This window comes from Oncorhynchus mykiss, chromosome 23, assembly GCF_013265735.2.
Source record: "Oncorhynchus mykiss isolate Arlee chromosome 23, USDA_OmykA_1.1, whole genome shotgun sequence".
NCBI lineage: Eukaryota > Metazoa > Chordata > Actinopteri > Salmoniformes > Salmonidae > Oncorhynchus > Oncorhynchus mykiss.
Genome location: NC_048587.1, coordinates 60,879,678 through 60,904,010, shown reverse-complemented (window position 1 = coordinate 60,904,010; position 24,333 = coordinate 60,879,678). Strand labels below are relative to the sequence as shown.

Below are 24,333 nucleotides of genomic sequence, written 5' to 3'. Positions count from 1 at the left end.
AAGTAAATTAGTATGCGGTTTAAGTAAATGAGTACGGTGTAAGTGAATGAGTACGCAGTTTAAGTAAATGTGTACACAGTTTAAGTAAATGGGTAAAAGTGTGCGCGGTTTAAGTAAATGGGTAAAAGTGTGCGCGGTTTAAGTAAATTAGTATGCGGTTTAAGTAAATGAGTACGCAGATTAAGTAAATGAGTGCGCAGATTAAGTGAATGAGTACGCAGTTTAAGTAAATGAGTACGGTGTAAGTGAATGAGTACGCAGTTTAAGTAAATGTGTACACAGTTTAAGTAAATGGGTAAAAGTGTGCGCGGTTTAAGTAAATGGGTAAAAGTGTGCGCGGTTTAAGTAAATGGGTAAAAGTGTGCGCGGTTTAAGTAAATGAGTACGGTTTAAGTAAATGAGTACGCAGTTTAAGTAAATGAGTACGCAGATTAAGTAAATGAGTGCGCAGATTAAGTGAATGAGTACGCAGTTTAAGTAAATGAGTACGCAGATTAAGTGAATGAGTACGCAGTTTAAGTAAATGAGTACGCAGATTAAGTGAATGAGTACGCAGTTTAAGTAAATGAGTACGGTTTAAGTAAATGAGTATGCGGTGTAAGTGAATGAGTACACAGTTTAAGTAAATGAGTACGCAGATTAAGTGAATGAGTACGCAGTTTAAGTAAATGAGTACGCAGATTAAGTGAATGAGTACGCAGTTTAAGTAAATGAGTACGCAGATTAAGTGAATGAGTACGCAGTTTAAGTAAATGAGTACGGTTTAAGTAAATGAGTATGCGGTGTAAGTGAATGAGTACACAGTTTAAGTAAATTAGTATGCTGTTTAAGTAAATGAGTATGCGGTGTAAGTGAATGAGTATGCAGTTTAAGTAAATTAGTATGCGGTGTAAGTGAATGACTACGCAGTTTAAGTAAATTAGTATGCGGTTTAAGTAAATTAGTATGCGGTTTAAGTGAATGAGTACGCAGTTTAAGTAAATTAGTATGCGGTGTAAGTGAATGAGTACGCAGTTTAAGTAAATGTGTACACAGTTTAAGTAAATGAGTAAAAGTGTGCGCGGTTTAAGTAAATTGGTTTGCGGTGTAAGTAAATGTGTCATGTACTGTCATGTTGTGTCTTGTTTCTGTCCTTTCCCTTCACCCTGTCTCCCTCTGCTGGTCGTTGTTAGGTTACCTTTTCTCCCCCTCTTTCCCCCAGCTGTTCCTTGTCTCCTCCTAACTACCTCGTCACCCCTTTTCCCACCTGTTCCCTTTTTCCCTCTGATTAGTCCTCTATATCTCTCTCTGTTTTTGCTCCTGTCTTTGTCAGATTCTTGTTTGTGTTGTTCATGCCTGAACCAGACTATCGTCATGTTTGCTGCAACCTTGTCCTGTCCTGTCGGAACCTGCCGGTCCATCTGAGCCTACGTTTTGTTTTGTTATTAAAGAAGCTCTGTTTACGTTAATTCGCTTTTGGGTCCTCATTCACGCACCGTAACAGAAGAATCCGACCAAGAATGGACCCAGCGACTTCGGATCCTCTCCACTCAGCCGTCGAGATCCAGGGAGCGATGCTAGGCAGACACAAGCAGGAATTGTCTGCTGCTCGACATGCCGTTGAGACCCTGGCCACCCAAGTCTCCAACCTCACAGAACAGGTTCACCATCTCCGCCTCGATCCACCGGCCACTTCCAGGGCTTTCGAATCTCCGGAGCCCAGAATCAATAACCCGCCGTGTTACTCTGGGGAGCCCACTGAATGCCGCTCGTTCCTCACCCAGTGTGATATTGTGTTTTCTCTCCAGCCCAACACTTACTCCAGGAGCACTGCTCGTGTCGCCTACGTCATATCTCTCCTTACTGGACGGGCTCGTGAGTGGGGCACGGCAATCTGGGAGGCAAGGGCTGAGTGTACTAACCAGTATCAGGACTTTAAGGAGGAGATGATACGGGTTTTTGATCGATCTGTTTTTGGGGAGGAGGCTTCCAGGGCCCTGTCTTCCCTATGTCAGGGTAATCGATCCATAACAGACTACTCTATTGAGTTTCGCACTCTTGCTGCCTCCAGTGGCTGGAACGAGCCGGCTTTGCTCGCTCGTTTTCTGGAGGGTCTCCGCGCAGAGGTAAAGGATGAGATTCTCTCCCGGGAGGTTCCTTCCAGCGTGGATTCCTTGATTGAACTCGCTATTCGCATTGAGCGACGGGTTGATCTTCGTCACCGAGCTCGTGGAAAGGAGCTCGCGTTCTCCGTTGCCCCCCTCTCCGCATCACTACCATCTTCCTCTGCCGGCTCGGGTGCTGAGCCTATGCAGCTGGGAGGTATCCGCATCTCGACTAAGGAGAGGGAACGGAGAATCACCAACCGCCTCTGTCTCTATTGCGGTTCTGCTGGTCATTTTGTCACTTCATGTCCAGTAAAAGCCAGAGCTCATCAGTAAGCGGAGGGCTACTGGTGAGCGCTACTACTCCTGTCTCTCCTTCAAGATCCTGCACTACCTTGTCGGTCCATCTACGCTGGACCGGTTCGTCAGCTTCCTGCAGTGCCTTAATAGACTCTGGGGCGGAGGGCTGTTTTATGGACGAGACCTGGGCTCGGGAACATGACATTCCTCTCAGACAGTTAAGGGAGTCCACGGCCTTGTTCGCCCTGGATGGTAGTCCTCTCCCCAGGATTCAGCGTGAGACGCTACCTTTAACCCTCACTGTTTCTGGTAATCATAGCGAAACCATTTCTTTTTTAATTTTTCGTTCACCTTTTACACCTGTTGTTTTGGGCCATCCCTGGCTAGTTTGTCATAATCCTTCCATTAATTGGTCTAGTAATTCTATCCTCTCCTGGAACGTCTCTTGTCATGTGAAATGTTTAATGTCTGCTATCCCTCCTGTTTCCTCTGTCTCTTCTTCACAGGAGGAGCCTGGTGATTTGACAGGGGTGCCGGAGGAATATCACGATCTGCGCACGGTGTTCAGTCGGTCCAGGGCCACCTCTCTTCCTCCACACCGGTCGTATGATTGTAGTATTGATCTCCTTCCGGGAACCACTCCCCCCCGGGGTAGACTATACTCTCTGTCGGCTCCCGAACGTAAGGCTCTCGAAGATTATTTGTCTGTAGCTCTTGCCGCCGGTACCATAGTCCCCTCCTCCTCTCCCGCCGGAGCGGGGTTTTTTTTTGTTAAGAAGAAGGACGGGTCCCTGCGCCCCTGCATAGATTATCGAGGGCTGAATGACATAACAGTGAAGAATCGTTATCCGCTTCCTCTTATGTCTTCAGCCTTCGAGATCCTGCAGGGAGCCAGGTTTTTCACTAAGTTGGACCTTCGTAACGCTTACCATCTCGTGCGCATCAGGGAGGGGGACGAGTGGAAGACGGCGTTTAACACTCCGTTAGGGCACTTTGAATACCGGGTTCTTCCTTTCGGCCTCGCTAACGCTCCAGCTGTCTTTCAGGCATTAGTCAATGATGTCCTGAGAGACATGCTGAACATCTTTGTTTTCGTTTACCTTGACGATATCCTGATTTTTTCACCGTCACTCCAGATTCATGTTCAGCACGTTCGACGTGTCCTCCAGCGCCTTTTAGAGAATTGTCTTTTTGTGAAGGCTGAGAAGTGCTCTTTTCATGCCTCCTCCGTCACATTTCTCGGTTCTGTTATTTCCGCTGAAGGCATTAAGATGGATCCCGCTAAGGTCCAAGCTGTCATTGATTGGCCCGTCCCTAAGTCACGCGTCGAGTTGCAGCGCTTTCTCGGCTTCGCGAACTTCTATCGTCGTTTCATCCGTAATTTCGGTCAGGTGGCAGCCCCTCTCACAGCCCTTACTTCTGTCAAGACGTGCTTTAAGTGGTCCGTTTCCGCCCAGGGAGCTTTTGACCTCCTCAAGAATCGTTTTACATCCGCACCTATCCTTGTTACACCTGACGTCTCTAGACAGTTCATTGTCGAGGTTGACGCGTCAGAGGTGGGCGTGGGAGCCATTCTTTCTCAGCGCTCCTTCTCTGACGACAAGGTCCACCCTTGCGCGTATTTTTCTCATCGCCTGTCGCCGTCGGAATGTAACTATGATGTGGGAAACCGCGAACTGCTCGCCATCCGCTTAGCCCTAGGCGAATGGCGACAGTGGTTGGAGGGGGCGACCGTTCCTTTTGTCGTTTGGACTGACCATAGGAACCTTGAGTACATCCGTTCTGCCAAACGACTTAATGCGCGTCAGGCGCGCTGGGCGCTGTTTTTCGCTCGTTTCGAGTTTGTGATTTCTTATCGTCCGGGCTCTAAGAACACCAAGCCTGATGCTTTATCTCGTCTCTTCAGTTCTTCAGTAGCCTCCACTGACCCCGAGGGGATTCTCCCTGAGGGGCGTGTTGTCGGGTTGACTGTCTGGGGAATTGAGAGGCAGGTAAAGCAAGCACTCACTCAAACTCCGTCGCCGCGCGCTTGTCCCAGGAACCTTCTTTTCGTTCCCGTTCCTACTCGTCTGGCCGTTCTTCAGTGGGCTCACTCTGCCAAGTTAGCCGGCCACCCTGGCGTTCGGGGTACGCTTGCTTCCATTCGCCAGCGCTTTTGGTGGCCCACCCGGGAACATGACACGCGTCGCTTCGTGGCTGCTTGTTCGGTCTGCGCGCAGACTAAGTCCGGTAACTCTCCTCCTGCCGGCCGTCTCAGGCCGCTTCCCATTCCCTCTCGACCGTGGTCTCACATCGCCTTAGATTTTGTCACCGGACTGCCTTCGTCAGCGGGGAAGACTGTTATTCTTACGGTTGTCGACAGGTTCTAAGGCGGCTCATTTTATTCCCCTTGCTAAGCTTCCTTCTGCTAAAGAGACGGCACAAATCATCATCGAGAATGTTTTCAGAATTCATGGCCTTCCGTCAGACGTCGTTTCGGACAGAGGTCCGCAATTCACGTCTCAATTTTGGAGGGAGTTTTGCCGTTTGATTGGGGCTTCCGTCAGTCTCTCTTCCGGCTTTCACCCCCAGTCTAACGGTCAAGCAGAACGGGCCAATCAGACTATTGGTCGCATCTTACGCAATCTTTCTTTTCGCAACCCTGCGTCTTGGTCAGAACAGCTCCCCTGGGCAGAATACGCCCACAACTCGCTTCCTTCGTCTGCGACCGGGCTATCTCCTTTTCAGAGTAGCCTCGGGTACAAGCCTCCGCTGTTTTCATCTCAGTTCGCCGAGTCCAGCGTCCCCTCCGCTCAGGCTTTTGTCCAACGTTGCGAGCGCACCTGGAAGAGGGTCAGGTCTGCACTTTGCCGTTATAGGGCGCAGACTGTGAGGGCTGCTAATAAGCGTAGAACTAAGAGTCCTAGATATTGTCGCGGTCAGAGAGTTTGGCTCTCCACTCAGAACCTTCCCCTTAAGACCACTTCTCGCAAGTTGACCCCGCGGTTCATTGGTCCGTTCCGTATTTCTCGGATCATTAATCCTGTCGCAGTTCGACTTCTTCTTCCGCGATATCTTCGTCGCGTCCACCCGGTCTTCCATGTCTCCTGTGTCAAGCCCGTTCTTCGCGCCCCCGCTCGTCTTCCCCCCCCCCCCCATCCTTGTCGAGGGCGCACCCATCTACAGGGTCCGTAGGATTTTGGACATGCGTCCTCGGGGCCGTGGTCATCAGTACCTAGTAGATTGGGAGGGGTACGGTCCTGAGGAGAGGAGTTGGGTTCCCTCTCGGGACGTGCTGGACTGTGCGCTGATCGATGATTTCCTCCGTTGCCGCCAGGTTTCCTCCTCGAGTGCGCCAGGAGGCGCTCGGTGAGTGGGGGGGTACTGTCATGTACTGTCATGTTGTGTCTTGTTTCTGTCCTTTCCCTTCACCCTGTCTCCCTCTGCTGGTCGTTGTTAGGTTACCTTTTCTCCCCCTCTTTCCCCCAGCTGTTCCTTGTCTCCTCCTAACTACCTCGTCACCCCTTTTCCCACCTGTTCCCTTTTTCCCTCTGATTAGTCCTCTATATCTCTCTCTGTTTTTGCTCCTGTCTTTGTCGGATTCTTGTTTGTGTTGTTCATGCCTGAACCAGACTATCGTCATGTTTGCTGCAACCTTGTCCTGTCCTGTCGGAACCTGCCGGTCCATCTGAGCCTACGTTTTGTTTTGTTATTAAAGAAGCTCTGTTTACGTTAATTCGCTTTTGGGTCCTCATTCACGCACCGTAACAAAATGAGTATGCGGTTTAAGTTAATGAGTATGTGGATTAAGTAAATTAGTATGCACTTTAAGTAAATGAGTAGGCGGTTTGAGTGTGCAGTTTAAGTAAATGAGTATAGAGTTTAAGTAAATGAGTATGCAGTTTAAATGAGTGTGCAGATTAAGTAAATGAGTATGCAGTTTAAGTAAATGAGTATCCGGTTTAAATGAGTACACAGTTTAAGTAAATGTGTACGCGGCTTAAGTAAATGTATACGCGGTTTAAGTAAATTGGATTGCGGTTTAAGTAAATTAGTACGCAGTTTAAGTACTTGAGTACGTGGTTTAAGTACTTGAGTATGCTGTTTCAATAAATGAGTATGCACTTTAAGTAAATTAGTAGGCGGTTTGAGTGTGCAGATTAAGTAAATGAGTATGTGGTTTAAGTAAATGAGCATGCAGTTTAAGTAAATGAGTACGCGGTTTAAATATATGCGTATGCAGTTTAAGTAGGACGCTAGTATGGCGGTCATCTTTAATGTTCAAACAATTTAACCAATCAATCAATGAATTGCAGCTATAATTCTAGCAGACTCAGCAGTACTCAGTAAATCTGATCTGCCTTTACACTATAAATTGCACTTATAGTTACACCATCTGTGACATTTTTGCAAGAACATTGTCAACCGAATCTTTGAGTTTCCAACACATACCCCGATAAACACCCAGTTACCAAAGTAGTAGATGGTACTGAAGAACCAGAACTTGTGGAGGAATAGGTACGACCTCGTCACTGTGCATTCGTCTGAAAAAGTGAGAAAACAAAAAAATGGAGAGAACATAATTAAGTCTTTGCTAACACTGCATTAGTTTGACATCAGGAGATAATCGTAGTTCTCTAAACTTAGTTTAGACTTCATGTGTTGTGTGTTTGGAATGGCAAATGTATATTAAATGACACAAAAACAAGCATATTTCTATGTATATTTATATGTTTCAACAGCACAACATGGCCAGCCTTAGGAGTTCACTGAAGTCAATATGGCTGCGTTTACACAGGCAGCCCAATTCTGATCATGTTTTCAATAATTGGTCTATTGACCAATCAGAATTGGCTTTCCTGTGAAAATGCAGCCATTATGTCTTTAAAATGTTAAAGGATCTTATTCTGGGAGCAATTAACGGCATTATACTAACTGGTAGTGACCCAACACCGCCACCATTACAAGGTAGCCTCAAGAGACGCCTCCGACATTAATTACAGGCCCTGCAGCATCCGTTTGATCCATGATGTTAATGCAACAGTTAATGGGATGTAAGTAGGAGCCATTATCAACCAAATGCAGTAAAAAGACCAGTCAGACCAGAAATGGACATTCTAATGGTTGTCATTGAGATTGATATTCTAACGGTTGTCGGTTTCAGAGTACCTTCTTACACTTTTAGAAAGGAAAGTAACACGGAAATAAGAAAATAAGAACCTAGCATCCTACTGCATGTATTTTAGACTACCATCATACAATGCAACAGTTAATGGAATGTAAGTAAAGCACTCATAAACCAAATAACAGAAATCTGCATGTACTTAGCATACAAATGCTTTTAGTACCTTCTTATGAGTCAGAAAGGGGTTTGACATTATAACTCCAAAAGCAGGGAAGGGAGATAAACAGCAGAACTTGGTGTGAATCCAGCATCCTAATGCATTTATATTAGACTACGCTCTTATGTATGAGTCAGTGTGTGAGGGGTTGGAGAACTGGCAAAGTAACAACTAACTAACTACACTGTGTCCACGGGGCGATATTCTCAATCCAAGGCGAGGCAGATGGAACAGGTTTAAGTAAATTAAGTTTGCATCAAGTGTCACTGCGAGGTTAAGATGAAGCAGTGTGATTGGACCCTGTAAAATGATTTCGGGGGGGGGGGGGGGGGGGGGGTGGAACATCTTCAGGCCATTATTATATTTGAATATCTTTGCTTTTAGTCAATGTTATTATTCTAGTTATGAGTTCACTTAAAATGAGAGTTCTTCACTACAGTATGTAGCAATGTATTCCATGAAATGGGAATATGGAGGTATTCACTTGTAGGTTTTGTTTTCTATGTTGAAGAAACGTTGTTGTAAGAAACAACAGGGTGAGTTGGAAGGTTTCAACTGTCAATGAAAGTCCATAAGAAACACAGTGGCAGTGTGTGTACGATTAAGTGTGACAAAGCAATCACTTGCAGTGTGGTCAGGTGCCACAAAGAGGGACTTAGGGAAATTGCAGTTGGCTCAAAACAGGGCAGCACGGCTGTCTCAGAACAGGGCAGCACGGCTGGCTCAGAACAGGGCAGCACGGCTGTCTCAGAACAGGGCAGCACGGCTGGCTCAGAACAGGGCAGCACGGCTGGCTCAGAACAGGGCAGCACGGCTGTCTCAGAACAGGGCAGCACGGCTGGCTCAGAACAGGACAGCACGGCTGGCTCAGAACAGGGCAGCACGGCTGGCTCAGAACAGGGCAGCACGGCTGTCTCAGAACAGGGCAGCACGGCTGTCTCAGAACAGGGCAGCACGGCTGTCTCAGAACAGGGCAGCACGGCTGTCTCAGAACAAGGCAGCACGGCTGTCTCAGAACAGGGCAGCACGGCTGTCTCAGAACAGAGCAGCACGGCTGTCTCAGAACAGGGCAGCATGGCTGGCACTTAAAAGTACACGGAGAGCTAACATTAATAATATGCATGTCAATCTCTCCTGGCTCAAAGTGGAGGAGATTGACTTCATCACTACTTGTTTTTGTAAGAAGAGTTGACAAGTTGAATGTACTGAGGTGTCTGTCTAAACAACGAGCACACAGCTCAGACACCCATACATGCCCCAAAAGACATGCCACAAGAGGATTAGTCACAGTCCCCAAGTCCAGAACAGACTACCGGAGGCGCACAGTACTACAGGAACTAATGGGGATCCATAATAAACACCAGAAAGAGTAGCTGCTGCCTTGGCAGGAACTAATAGGGATCCATAATAAACCCCAGGAAGAGTAGCTACTGCCTTGGCAGGAACTAATGGGGATCCATAATAAACCCCAGGAAGAGTAGCCGCTGCCTTGGCAGGAACTAATAGGGATCCAAAATAAACCCCAGGAAGAGTAGCCGCTGCCTTAGCAGGAACTAATAGGGATCCATAACAAACCCCAGAAAGAGTAGCTGCTGTCTTAGTAGGAACTAATGGGGATCCATAATAAACCCCAGGAAGAGTAGCTGCTGTCTTAGTAGGAACTAATGGGGATCCATAATAAACCCCAGGAAGAGTAGCTGCTGTCTTAGTAGGAACTAATGGGGATCCATAATAAACCTCAGGAAGAGTAGCTGCTGCCTTGGCAGGAACTAATAGGGATCCATAATAAACCCCAGGAAGAGCAGCTGCTGCCTTATTAGGAACTAATGGGGATCCATAATAAACCCCAGGAAGAGTAGCTGCTGCCTTAGTAGGAACTAATGGGGATCCATAATAAACTCCAGGAAGAGTAGCCGCTGCCTTGGCAGGAACTAATGGGGATCCCTAATAAACCACAGGAAGAGTAGCTGCTGCCTTGGCAGGAACTAATGGGGATCCCTAATAAACCCCAGGAAGAGTAGCTGCTGCCTTAGTAGGAACTAATGGGGATCCATAATAAACCACAGGAAGAGTAGCTGCTGCCTTGGCAGGAACTAATGGGGATCCATAATAAACCCCAGGAAGAGTAGCTGCTGCCTTTGCAGGAACTAATGGGGATCCCTAATAAACCCCAGGAAGAGTAGCTGCTGCCTTAGTAGGAACTAATGGGGATCCATAATAAACCACAGGAAGAGTAGCTGCTGCCTTGGCAGGAACTAATGGGGATCCATAATAAACCCCAGGAAGAGTAGCTGCTGCCTTAGTAGGAACTAATGGGGATCCATAATAAACCACAGGAAGAGTAGCTGCTGCCTTGGCAGGAACTAATGGGGATCCATAATAAACCCCAGGAAGAGTAGCTGCTGCCTTAGTAGGAACTAATGGGGATCCATAATAAACCACAGGAAGAGTAGCTGCTGTCTTGGCAGGAACTAATGGGGATCCATAATAAACCCCAGGAAGAGTAGCTGCTGTCTTAGTAGGAACTAATGGGGATCCTTAATAAACCCCAGGAAGAGTAGCCGCTGCCTTGGCAGGAACTAATAGGGATCCAAAATAAAACCCAGGAAGAGTAGCCGCTGCCTTAGCAGGAACTAATAGGGATCCATAACAAACCCCAGAAAGAGTAGCTGCTGTCTTAGTAGGAACTAATGGGGATCCATAATAAACCCCAGGAAGAGTAGCTGCTGTCTTAGTAGGAACTAATGGGGATCCATAATAAACCCCAGGAAGAGTAGCTGCTGTCTTAGTAGGAACTAATGGGGATCCATAATAAACCCCAGGAAGAGTAGCTGCTGTCTTAGTAGGAACTAATGGGGATCCATAATAAACCTCAGGAAGAGTAGCTGCTGCCTTGGCAGGAACTAATAGGGATCCATAATAAACCCCAGGAAGAGCAGCTGCTGCCTTAGTAGGAACTAATGGGGATCCATAATAAACCACAGGAAGAGTAGCTGCTGCCTTGGCAGGAACTAATGGGGATCCCTAATAAACCCCAGGAAGAGTAGCTGCTGCCTTAGTAGGAACTAATGGGGATCCATAATAAACCACAGGAAGAGTAGCTGCTGCCTTGGCAGGAACTAATGGGGATCCATAATAAACCCCAGGAAGAGTAGCCGCTGCCTTGGCAGGAACTAATGGGGATCCCTAATAAACCACAGGAAGAGTAGCTGCTGCCTTGGCAGGAACTAATGGGGATCCCTAATAAACCCCAGGAAGAGTAGCTGCTGCCTTAGTAGGAACTAATGGGGATCCATAATAAACCACAGGAAGAGTAGCTGCTGCCTTGGCAGGAACTAATGGGGATCCATAATAAAACCCAGGAAGAGTAGCTGCTGCCTTAGTAGGAACTAATGGGGATCCATAATAAACCACAGGAAGAGTAGCTGCTGCCTTGGCAGGAACTAATGGGGATCCATAATAAACCCCAGGAAGAGTAGCTGCTGCCTTAGTAGGAACTAATGGGGATCCATAATAAACCACAGGAAGAGTAGCTGCTGTCTTGGCAGGAACTAATGGGGATCCATAATAAACCACAGGAAGAGTAGCTGCTGCCTTGGCAGGAACTAATGGGGATCCCTAATAAACCCCAGGAAGAGTAGCTGCTGCCTTAGTAGGAACTAATGGGGATCCCTAATAAACCCCAGGAAGAGTAGCTGCTGCCTTAGTAGGAACTAATGGGGATCCATAATAAACCACAGGAAGAGTAGCTGCTGCCTTGGCAGGAACTAATGGGGATCCATAATAAACCCCAGGAAGAGTAGCCGCTGCCTTGGCAGGAACTAATGGGGATCCCTAATAAACCACAGGAAGAGTAGCTGCTGCCTTGGCAGGAACTAATGGGGATCCCTAATAAACCCCAGGAAGAGTAGCTGCTGCCTTAGTAGGAACTAATGGGGATCCATAATAAACCACAGGAAGAGTAGCTGCTGCCTTGGCAGGAACTAATGGGGATCCATAATAAACCCCAGGAAGAGTAGCCGCTGCCTTAGCAGGAACTAATAGGGATCCATAACAAACCCCAGAAAGAGTAGCTGCTGTCTTAGTAGGAACTAATGGGGATCCATAATAAACCCCAGGAAGAGTAGCTGCTGTCTTAGTAGGAACTAATGGGGATCCATAATAAACCCCAGGAAGAGTAGCTGCTGTCTTAGTAGGAACTAATGGGGATCCATAATAAACCTCAGGAAGAGTAGCTGCTGCCTTGGCAGGAACTAATAGGGATCCATAATAAACCCCAGGAAGAGCAGCTGCTGCCTTAGTAGGAACTAATGGGGATCCATAATAAACCCCAGGAAGAGTAGCTGCTGCCTTAGTAGGAACTAATGGGGATCCATAATAAACTCCAGGAAGAGTAGCCGCTGCCTTGGCAGGAACTAATGGGGATCCCTAATAAACCACAGGAAGAGTAGCTGCTGCCTTGGCAGGAACTAATGGGGATCCCTAATAAACCCCAGGAAGAGTAGCTGCTGCCTTAGTAGGAACTAATGGGGATCCAAAATAAAACCCAGGAAGAGTAGCCGCTGCCTTAGCAGGAACTAATAGGGATCCATAACAAACCCCAGAAAGAGTAGCTGCTGTCTTAGTAGGAACTAATGGGGATCCATAATAAACCCCAGGAAGAGTAGCTGCTGTCTTAGTAGGAACTAATGGGGATCCATAATAAACCCCAGGAAGAGTAGCTGCTGTCTTAGTAGGAACTAATAGGGATCCATAACAAACCCCAGAAAGAGTAGCTGCTGTCTTAGTAGGAACTAATGGGGATCCATAATAAACCCCAGGAAGAGTAGCTGCTGTCTTAGTAGGAACTAATGGGGATCCATAATAAACCCCAGGAAGAGTAGCTGCTGTCTTAGTAGGAACTAATGGGGATCCATAATAAACCTCAGGAAGAGTAGCTGCTGCCTTGGCAGGAACTAATAGGGATCCATAATAAACCCCAGGAAGAGCAGCTGCTGCCTTATTAGGAACTAATGGGGATCCATAATAAACCCCAGGAAGAGTAGCTGCTGCCTTAGTAGGAACTAATGGGGATCCATAATAAACTCCAGGAAGAGTAGCCGCTGCCTTGGCAGGAACTAATGGGGATCCCTAATAAACCACAGGAAGAGTAGCTGCTGCCTTGGAAGGAACTAATGGGGATCCCTAATAAACCCCAGGAAGAGTAGCTGCTGCCTTAGTAGGAACTAATGGGGATCCATAATAAACCACAGGAAGAGTAGCTGCTGCCTTGGCAGGAACTAATGGGGATCCATAATAAACCCCAGGAAGAGTAGCCGCTGCCTTTGCAGGAACTAATGGGGATCCCTAATAAACCCCAGGAAGAGTAGCTGCTGCCTTAGTAGGAACTAATGGGGATCCATAATAAACCACAGGAAGAGTAGCTGCTGCCTTGGCAGGAACTAATGGGGATCCATAATAAACCCCAGGAAGAGTAGCTGCTGCCTTAGTAGGAACTAATGGGGATCCATAATAAACCACAGGAAGAGTAGCTGCTGCCTTGGCAGGAACTAATGGGGATCCATAATAAACCCCAGGAAGAGTAGCTGCTGCCTTAGTAGGAACTAATGGGGATCCATAATAAACCACAGGAAGAGTAGCTGCTGTCTTGGCAGGAACTAATGGGGATCCATAATAAACCCCAGGAAGAGTAGCTGCTGCCTTAGTAGGAACTAATGGGGATCCTTAATAAACCCCAGGAAGAGTAGCCGCTGCCTTGGCAGGAACTAATAGGGATCCAAAATAAAACCCAGGAAGAGTAGCCGCTGCCTTAGCAGGAACTAATAGGGATCCATAACAAACCCCAGAAAGAGTAGCTGCTGTCTTAGTAGGAACTAATGGGGATCCATAATAAACCCCAGGAAGAGTAGCTGCTGTCTTAGTAGGAACTAATGGGGATCCATAATAAACCCCAGGAAGAGTAGCTGCTGTCTTAGTAGGAACTAATGGGGATCCATAATAAACCTCAGGAAGAGTAGCTGCTGCCTTGGCAGGAACTAATAGGGATCCATAATAAACCCCAGGAAGAGCAGCTGCTGCCTTAGTAGGAACTAATGGGGATCCATAATAAACCACAGGAAGAGTAGCTGCTGCCTTGGCAGGAACTAATGGGGATCCCTAATAAACCCCAGGAAGAGTAGCTGCTGCCTTAGTAGGAACTAATGGGGATCCATAATAAACCACAGGAAGAGTAGCTGCTGCCTTGGCAGGAACTAATGGGGATCCATAATAAACCCCAGGAAGAGTAGCCGCTGCCTTGGCAGGAACTAATGGGGATCCCTAATAAACCACAGGAAGAGTAGCTGCTGCCTTGGCAGGAACTAATGGGGATCCCTAATAAACCCCAGGAAGAGTAGCTGCTGCCTTAGTAGGAACTAATGGGGATCCATAATAAACCACAGGAAGAGTAGCTGCTGCCTTGGCAGGAACTAATGGGGATCCATAATAAACCCCAGGAAGAGTAGCTGCTGCCTTAGTAGGAACTAATGGGGATCCATAATAAACCACAGGAAGAGTAGCTGCTGCCTTGGCAGGAACTAATGGGGATCCATAATAAACCCCAGGAAGAGTAGCTGCTGCCTTAGTAGGAACTAATGGGGATCCATAATAAACCACAGGAAGAGTAGCTGCTGTCTTGGCAGGAACTAATGGGGATCCATAATAAACCACAGGAAGAGTAGCTGCTGCCTTGGCAGGAACTAATGGGGATCCCTAATAAACCCCAGGAAGAGTAGCTGCTGCCTTAGTAGGAACTAATGGGGATCCCTAATAAACCCCAGGAAGAGTAGCTGCTGCCTTAGTAGGAACTAATGGGGATCCATAATAAACCACAGGAAGAGTAGCTGCTGCCTTGGCAGGAACTAATGGGGATCCATAATAAACCCCAGGAAGAGTAGCTGCTGCCTTAGTAGGAACTAATGGGGATCCATAATAAACCACAGGAAGAGTAGCTGCTGCCTTGGCAGGAACTAATGGGGATCCATAATAAACCCCAGGAAGAGTAGCTGCTGCCTTAGTAGGAACTAATGGGGATCCATAATAAACCACAGGAAGAGTAGCTGCTGTCTTGGCAGGAACTAATGGGGATCCATAATAAACCACAGGAAGAGTAGCTGCTGCCTTGGCAGGAACTAATGGGGATCCCTAATAAACCCCAGGAAGAGTAGCTGCTGCCTTAGTAGGAACTAATGGGGATCCCTAATAAACCCCAGGAAGAGTAGCTGCTGCCTTAGTAGGAACTAATGGGGATCCATAATAAACCACAGGAAGAGTAGCTGCTGCCTTGGCAGGAACTAATGGGGATCCATAATAAACCCCAGGAAGAGTAGCCGCTGCCTTGGCAGGAACTAATGGGGATCCCTAATAAACCACAGGAAGAGTAGCTGCTGCCTTGGCAGGAACTAATGGGGATCCCTAATAAACCCCAGGAAGAGTAGCTGCTGCCTTAGTAGGAACTAATGGGGATCCATAATAAACCACAGGAAGAGTAGCTGCTGCCTTGGCAGGAACTAATGGGGATCCATAATAAACCCCAGGAAGAGTAGCCGCTGCCTTAGCAGGAACTAATAGGGATCCATAACAAACCCCAGAAAGAGTAGCTGCTGTCTTAGTAGGAACTAATGGGGATCCATAATAAACCCCAGGAAGAGTAGCTGCTGTCTTAGTAGGAACTAATGGGGATCCATAATAAACCCCAGGAAGAGTAGCTGCTGTCTTAGTAGGAACTAATGGGGATCCATAATAAACCTCAGGAAGAGTAGCTGCTGCCTTGGCAGGAACTAATAGGGATCCATAATAAACCCCAGGAAGAGCAGCTGCTGCCTTAGTAGGAACTAATGGGGATCCATAATAAACCCCAGGAAGAGTAGCTGCTGCCTTAGTAGGAACTAATGGGGATCCATAATAAACTCCAGGAAGAGTAGCCGCTGCCTTGGCAGGAACTAATGGGGATCCCTAATAAACCACAGGAAGAGTAGCTGCTGCCTTGGCAGGAACTAATGGGGATCCCTAATAAACCCCAGGAAGAGTAGCTGCTGCCTTAGTAGGAACTAATGGGGATCCAAAATAAAACCCAGGAAGAGTAGCCGCTGCCTTAGCAGGAACTAATAGGGATCCATAACAAACCCCAGAAAGAGTAGCTGCTGTCTTAGTAGGAACTAATGGGGATCCATAATAAACCCCAGGAAGAGTAGCTGCTGTCTTAGTAGGAACTAATGGGGATCCATAATAAACCCCAGGAAGAGTAGCTGCTGTCTTAGTAGGAACTAATAGGGATCCATAACAAACCCCAGAAAGAGTAGCTGCTGTCTTAGTAGGAACTAATGGGGATCCATAATAAACCCCAGGAAGAGTAGCTGCTGTCTTAGTAGGAACTAATGGGGATCCATAATAAACCCCAGGAAGAGTAGCTGCTGTCTTAGTAGGAACTAATGGGGATCCATAATAAACCTCAGGAAGAGTAGCTGCTGCCTTGGCAGGAACTAATAGGGATCCATAATAAACCCCAGGAAGAGCAGCTGCTGCCTTATTAGGAACTAATGGGGATCCATAATAAACCCCAGGAAGAGTAGCTGCTGCCTTAGTAGGAACTAATGGGGATCCATAATAAACTCCAGGAAGAGTAGCCGCTGCCTTGGCAGGAACTAATGGGGATCCCTAATAAACCACAGGAAGAGTAGCTGCTGCCTTGGAAGGAACTAATGGGGATCCCTAATAAACCCCAGGAAGAGTAGCTGCTGCCTTAGTAGGAACTAATGGGGATCCATAATAAACCACAGGAAGAGTAGCTGCTGCCTTGGCAGGAACTAATGGGGATCCATAATAAACCCCAGGAAGAGTAGCCGCTGCCTTTGCAGGAACTAATGGGGATCCCTAATAAACCCCAGGAAGAGTAGCTGCTGCCTTAGTAGGAACTAATGGGGATCCATAATAAACCACAGGAAGAGTAGCTGCTGCCTTGGCAGGAACTAATGGGGATCCATAATAAACCCCAGGAAGAGTAGCTGCTGCCTTAGTAGGAACTAATGGGGATCCATAATAAACCACAGGAAGAGTAGCTGCTGCCTTGGCAGGAACTAATGGGGATCCATAATAAACCCCAGGAAGAGTAGCTGCTGCCTTAGTAGGAACTAATGGGGATCCATAATAAACCACAGGAAGAGTAGCTGCTGTCTTGGCAGGAACTAATGGGGATCCATAATAAACCCCAGGAAGAGTAGCTGCTGCCTTAGTAGGAACTAATGGGGATCCTTAATAAACCCCAGGAAGAGTAGCCGCTGCCTTGGCAGGAACTAATAGGGATCCAAAATAAAACCCAGGAAGAGTAGCCGCTGCCTTAGCAGGAACTAATAGGGATCCATAACAAACCCCAGAAAGAGTAGCTGCTGTCTTAGTAGGAACTAATGGGGATCCATAATAAACCCCAGGAAGAGTAGCTGCTGTCTTAGTAGGAACTAATGGGGATCCATAATAAACCCCAGGAAGAGTAGCTGCTGTCTTAGTAGGAACTAATGGGGATCCATAATAAACCTCAGGAAGAGTAGCTGCTGCCTTGGCAGGAACTAATAGGGATCCATAATAAACCCCAGGAAGAGCAGCTGCTGCCTTAGTAGGAACTAATGGGGATCCATAATAAACCACAGGAAGAGTAGCTGCTGCCTTGGCAGGAACTAATGGGGATCCCTAATAAACCCCAGGAAGAGTAGCTGCTGCCTTAGTAGGAACTAATGGGGATCCATAATAAACCACAGGAAGAGTAGCTGCTGCCTTGGCAGGAACTAATGGGGATCCATAATAAACCCCAGGAAGAGTAGCCGCTGCCTTGGCAGGAACTAATGGGGATCCCTAATAAACCACAGGAAGAGTAGCTGCTGCCTTGGCAGGAACTAATGGGGATCCCTAATAAACCCCAGGAAGAGTAGCTGCTGCCTTAGTAGGAACTAATGGGGATCCATAATAAACCACAGGAAGAGTAGCTGCTGCCTTGGCAGGAACTAATGGGGATCCATAATAAACCCCAGGAAGAGTAGCTGCTGCCTTAGTAGGAACTAATGGGGATCCATAATAAACCACAGGAAGAGTAGCTGCTGCCTTGGCAGGAACTAATGGGGATCCATAATAAACCCCAGGAAGAGTAGCTGCTGCCTTAGTAGGAACTAATGGGGATCCATAATAAACCACAGGAAGAGTAGCTGCTGTCTTGGCAGGAACTAATGGGGATCCATAATAAACCACAGGAAGAGTAGCTGCTGCCTTGGCAGGAACTAATGGGGATCCCTAATAAACCCCAGGAAGAGTAGCTGCTGCCTTAGTAGGAACTAATGGGGATCCCTAATAAACCCCAGGAAGAGTAGCTGCTGCCTTAGTAGGAACTAATGGGGATCCATAATAAACCACAGGAAGAGTAGCTGCTGCCTTGGCAGGAACTAATGGGGATCCATAATAAACCCCAGGAAGAGTAGCCGCTGCCTTGGCAGGAACTAATGGGGATCCCTAATAAACCACAGGAAGAGTAGCTGCTGCCTTGGCAGGAACTAATGGGGATCCCTAATAAACCCCAGGAAGAGTAGCTGCTGCCTTAGTAGGAACTAATGGGGATCCATAATAAACCACAGGAAGAGTAGCTGCTGCCTTGGCAGGAACTAATGGGGATCCATAATAAACCCCAGGAAGAGTAGCCGCTGCCTTAGCAGGAACTAATAGGGATCCATAACAAACCCCAGAAAGAGTAGCTGCTGTCTTAGTAGGAACTAATGGGGATCCATAATAAACCCCAGGAAGAGTAGCTGCTGTCTTAGTAGGAACTAATGGGGATCCATAATAAACCCCAGGAAGAGTAGCTGCTGTCTTAGTAGGAACTAATGGGGATCCATAATAAACCTCAGGAAGAGTAGCTGCTGCCTTGGCAGGAACTAATAGGGATCCATAATAAACCCCAGGAAGAGCAGCTGCTGCCTTAGTAGGAACTAATGGGGATCCATAATAAACCCCAGGAAGAGTAGCTGCTGCCTTAGTAGGAACTAATGGGGATCCATAATAAACTCCAGGAAGAGTAGCCGCTGCCTTGGCAGGAACTAATGGGGATCCCTAATAAACCACAGGAAGAGTAGCTGCTGCCTTGGCAGGAACTAATGGGGATCCCTAATAAACCCCAGGAAGAGTAGCTGCTGCCTTAGTAGGAACTAATGGGGATCCATAATAAACCACAGGAAGAGTAGCTGCTGCCTTGGCAGGAACTAATGGGGATCCCTAATAAACCCCAGGAAGAGTAGCTGCTGCCTTAGTAGGAACTAATGGGGATCCATAATAAACCACAGGAAGAGTAGCTGCTGCCTTGGCAGGAACTAATGGGGATCCATAATAAACCCCAGGAAGAGTAGCCGCTGCCTTAGCAGGAACTAATAGGGATCCATAACAAACCCCAGAAAGAGTAGCTGCTGTCTTAGTAGGAACTAATGGGGATCCATAATAAACCCCAGGAAGAGTAGCTGCTGTCTTAGTAGGAACTAATGGGGATCCATAATAAACCCCAGGAAGAGTAGCTGCTGTCTTAGTAGGAACTAATGGGGATCCATAATAAACCTCAGGAAGAGTAGCTGCTGCCTTGGCAGGAACTAATAGGGATCCATAATAAACCCCAGGAAGAGCAGCTGCTGCCTTAGTAGGAACTAATGGGGATCCATAATAAACCCCAGGAAGAGTAGCTGCTGCCTTAGTAGGAACTAATGGGGATCCATAATAAACTCCAGGAAGAGTAGCCGCTGCCTTGGCAGGAACTAATAGGGATCCAAAATAAAACCCAGGAAGAGTAGCCGCTACCTTAGCAGGAACTAATAGGGATCCATAACAAACCCCAGAAAGAGTAGCTGCTGTCTTAGTAGGAACTAATGGGGATCCATAATAAACCACAGGAAGAGTAGCTGCTGCCTTGGCAGGAACTAATGGGGATCCATAATAAACCCCAGGAAGAGTAGCCGCTGCCTTTGCAGGAACTAATGGGGATCCCTAATAAACCACAGGAAGAGTAGCTGCTGCCTTGGCAGGAACTAATAGGGATCCATAATAAACCCCAGGAAGAGCAGCTGCTGCCTTAGTAGGAACTAATGGGGATCCATAATAAACCACAGGAAGAGTAGCTGCTGCCTTGGCAGGAACTAATGGGGATCCATAATAAACCCCAGGAAGAGTAGCTGCTGCCTTAGTAGGAACTAATGGGGATCCATAATAAACCACAGGAAGAGTAGCTGCTGCCTTGGCAGGAACTAATGGGGATCCATAATAAACCCCAGGAAGAGTAGCTGCTGCCTTAGTAGGAACTAATGGGGATCCATAATAAACCACAGGAAGAGTAGCTGCTGTCTTGGCAGGAACTAATGGGGATCCATAATAAACCCCAGGAAGAGTAGCTGCTGTCTTAGTAGGAACTAATGGGGATCCTTAATAAACCCCAGGAAGAGTAGCCGCTGCCTTGGCAGGAACTAATAGGGATCCAAAATAAAACCCAGGAAGAGTAGCCGCTACCTTAGCAGGAACTAATAGGGATCCATAACAAACCCCAGAAAGAGTAGCTGCTGTCTTAGTAGGAACTAATGGGGATCCATAATAAACCCCAGGAAGAGTAGCTGCTGTCTTAGTAGGAACTAATGGGGATCCATAATAAACCCCAGGAAGAGTAGCTGCTGTCTTAGTAGGAACTAATGGGGATCCATAATAAACCTCAGGAAGAGTAGCTGCTGCCTTGGCAGGAACTAATAGGGATCCATAATAAACCCCAGGAAGAGCAGCTGCTGCCTTAGTAGGAACTAATGGGGATCCATAATAAACCACAGGAAGAGTAGCTGCTGCCTTGGCAGGAACTAATGGGGATCCCTAATAAACCCCAGGAAGAGTAGCTGCTGCCTTAGTAGGAACTAATGGGGATCCATAATAAACCACAGGAAGAGTAGCTGCTGCCTTGGCAGGAACTAATGGGGATCCATAATAAACCCCAGGAAGAGTAGCCGCTGCCTTGGCAGGAACTAATGGGGATCCCTAATAGACCACAGGAAGAGTAGCTGCTGCCTTGGCAGGAACTAATGGGGATCCCTAATAAACCCCAGGAAGAGTAGCTGCTGCCTTAGTAGGAACTAATGGGGATCCATAATAAACCACAGGAAGAGTAGCCGCTGCCTTGGCAGGAACTAATGGGGATCCATAATAAACCCCAGGAAGAGTAGCTGCTGTCTTAGTAGGAACTAATGGGGATCCATAATAAACCCCAGGAAGAGTAGCTGCTGTCTTAGTAGGAACTAATGGGGATCCATAATAAACCTCAGGAAGAGTAGCTGCTGCCTTGGCAGGAACTAATAGGGATCCATAATAAACCCCAGGAAGAGCAGCTGCTGCCTTAGTAGGAACTAATGGGGATCCATAATAAACCCCAGGAAGAGTAGCTGCTGCCTTAGTAGGAACTAATGGGGATCCATAATAAACTCCAGGAAGAGTAGCCGCTGCCTTGGCAGGAACTAATGGGGATCCCTAATAAACCACAGGAAGAGTAGCTGCTGCCTTGGCAGGAACTAATGGGGATCCCTAATAAACCCCAGGAAGAGTAGCTGCTGCCTTAGTAGGAACTAATGGGGATCCATAATAAACCACAGGAAGAGTAGCTGCTGCCTTGGCAGGAACTAATGGGGATCCATAATAAACCCCAGGAAGAGTAGCCGCTGCCTTTGCAGGAACTAATGGGGATCCCTAATAAACCACAGGAAGAGTAGCTGCTGCCTTGGCAGGAACTAATGGGGATCCCTAATAAACCCCAGGAAGAGTAGCTGCTGCCTTAGTAGGAACTAATGGGGATCCATAATAAACCACAGGAAGAGTAGCTGCTGCCTTGGCAGGAACTAATGGGGATCCATAATAAACCCCAGGAAGAGTAGCTGCTGCCTTAGTAGGAACTAATGGGGATCCATAATAAACCACAGGAAGAGTAGCTGCTGCCTTGGCAGGAACTAATGGGGATCCATAATAAACCCCAGGAAGAGTAGCTGCTGCCTTAGTAGGAACTAATGGGGATCCATAATAAACCACAGGAAGAGTAGCTGCTGTCTTGGCAGGAACTAATGGGGATCCATAATAAACCCCAGGAAGAGTAGCTGCTGTCTTAGTAGGAACTAATGGGGATCCTTAATAAACCCCAGGAAGAGTAGCCGCTGCCTTGGCAGGAACTAATAGGGATCCAAAATAAAACCCAGGAAGAGTAGCCGCTGCCTTAGCAGGAACTAATAGGGATCCATAACAAACCCCAGAAAGAGTAGCTGCTGTCTTAGTAGGAACTAATGGGGATCCATAATAAACCCCAGGAAGAGTAGCTGCTGTCTTAGTAGGAACTAATGGGGATCCATAATAAACCCCAGGAAGAGTAGCTGCTGTCTTAGTAGGAACTAATGGGGATCCATAATAAACCTCAGGAAGAGTAGCTGCTGTCTTAGTAGGAACTAATGGGGATCCATAATAAACCCCAGGAAGAGTAGCTGCTGTCTTAGTAGGAACTAATGGGGATCCATAATAAACCCCAGGAAGAGTAGCTGCTGTCTTAGTAGGAACTAATGGGGATCCATAATAAACCTCAGGAAGAGTAGCTGCTGCCTTGGCAGGAACTAATAGGGATCCATAATAAACCCCAGGAAGAGCAGCTGCTGCCTTAGTAGGAACTAATGGGGATCCATAATAAACCCCAGGAAGAGTAGCTGCTGCCTTAGTAGGAACTAATGGGGATCCATAATAAACTCCAGGAAGAGTAGCCGCTGCCTTGGCAGGAACTAATGGGGATCCCTAATAAACCACAGGAAGAGTAGCTGCTGCCTTGGCAGGAACTAATGGGGATCCCTAATAAACCCCAGGAAGAGTAGCTGCTGCCTTAGTAGGAACTAATGGGGATCCAAAATAAAACCCAGGAAGAGTAGCCGCTGCCTTAGCAGGAACTAATAGGGATCCATAACAAACCCCAGAAAGAGTAGCTGCTGTCTTAGTAGGAACTAATGGGGATCCATAATAAACCCCAGGAAGAGTAGCTGCTGTCTTAGTAGGAACTAATGGGGATCCATAATAAACCCCAGGAAGAGTAGCTGCTGTCTTAGTAGGAACTAATAGGGATCCATAACAAACCCCAGAAAGAGTAGCTGCTGTCTTAGTAGGAACTAATGGGGATCCATAATAAACCCCAGGAAGAGTAGCTGCTGTCTTAGTAGGAACTAATGGGGATCCATAATAAACCCCAGGAAGAGTAGCTGCTGTCTTAGTAGGACCTAATGGGGATCCATAATAAACCTCAGGAAGAGTAGCTGCTGCCTTGGCAGGAACTAATAGGGATCCATAATAAACCCCAGGAAGAGCAGCTGCTGCCTTATTAGGAACTAATGGGGATCCATAATAAACCCCAGGAAGAGTAGCTGCTGCCTTAGTAGGAACTAATGGGGATCCATAATAAACTCCAGGAAGAGTAGCCGCTGCCTTGGCAGGAACTAATGGGGATCCCTAATAAACCACAGGAAGAGTAGCTGCTGCCTTGGCAGGAACTAATGGGGATCCCTAATAAACCCCAGGAAGAGTAGCTGCTGCCTTAGTAGGAACTAATGGGGATCCATAATAAACCACAGGAAGAGTAGCTGCTGCCTTGGCAGGAACTAATGGGGATCCATAATAAACCCCAGGAAGAGTAGCCGCTGCCTTTGCAGGAACTAATGGGGATCCCTAATAAACCCCAGGAAGAGTAGCTGCTGCCTTAGCAGGAACTAATGGGGATCCATAATAAACCACAGGAAGAGTAGCTGCTGCCTTGGCAGGAACTAATGGGGATCCATAATAAACCCCAGGAAGAGTAGCTGCTGCCTTAGTAGGAACTAATGGGGATCCATAATAAACCACAGGAAGAGTAGCTGCTGCCTTGGCAGGAACTAATGGGGATCCATAATAAACCCCAGGAAGAGTAGCTGCTGCCTTAGTAGGAACTAATGGGGATCCATAATAAACCACAGGAAGAGTAGCTGCTGTCTTGGCAGGAACTAATGGGGATCCATAATAAACCCCAGGAAGAGTAGCTGCTGTCTTAGTAGGAACTAATGGGGATCCTTAATAAACCCCAGGAAGAGTAGCCGCTGCCTTGGCAGGAACTAATAGGGATCCAAAATAAAACCCAGGAAGAGTAGCCGCTGCCTTAGCAGGAACTAATAGGGATCCATAACAAACCCCAGAAAGAGTAGCTGCTGTCTTAGTAGGAACTAATGGGGATCCATAATAAACCCCAGGAAGAGTAGCTGCTGTCTTAGTAGGAACTAATGGGGATCCATAATAAACCCCAGGAAGAGTAGCTGCTGTCTTAGTAGGAACTAATGGGGATCCATAATAAACCTCAGGAAGAGTAGCTGCTGCCTTGGCAGGAACTAATAGGGATCCATAATAAACCCCAGGAAGAGCAGCTGCTGCCTTAGTAGGAACTAATGGGGATCCATAATAAACCACAGGAAGAGTAGCTGCTGCCTTGGCAGGAACTAATGGGGATCCCTAATAAACCCCAGGAAGAGTAGCTGCTGCCTTAGTAGGAACTAATGGGG

The 24,333-nt window shown here is 47.2% G+C and overlaps 1 protein-coding gene across 3 annotated transcripts in view; it reads right to left on the bottom strand.

Annotated features, from left to right (window-relative positions):
• LOC110516668 (lysosomal cobalamin transport escort protein LMBD1) overlaps positions 1-24,333 on the bottom strand; it is a 261,287-nt gene that overhangs the window by 3,342 nt on the left and 233,612 nt on the right. For all 3 annotated transcript variants that reach the window (XM_036960939.1, XM_036960940.1, XM_036960941.1), the window contains one exon: positions 6,816-6,907. In XM_036960939.1, coding sequence (XP_036816834.1) covers positions 6,816-6,907 — 92 coding nt within the window. The remainder of the gene's footprint in view (positions 1-6,815; positions 6,908-24,333) is intronic.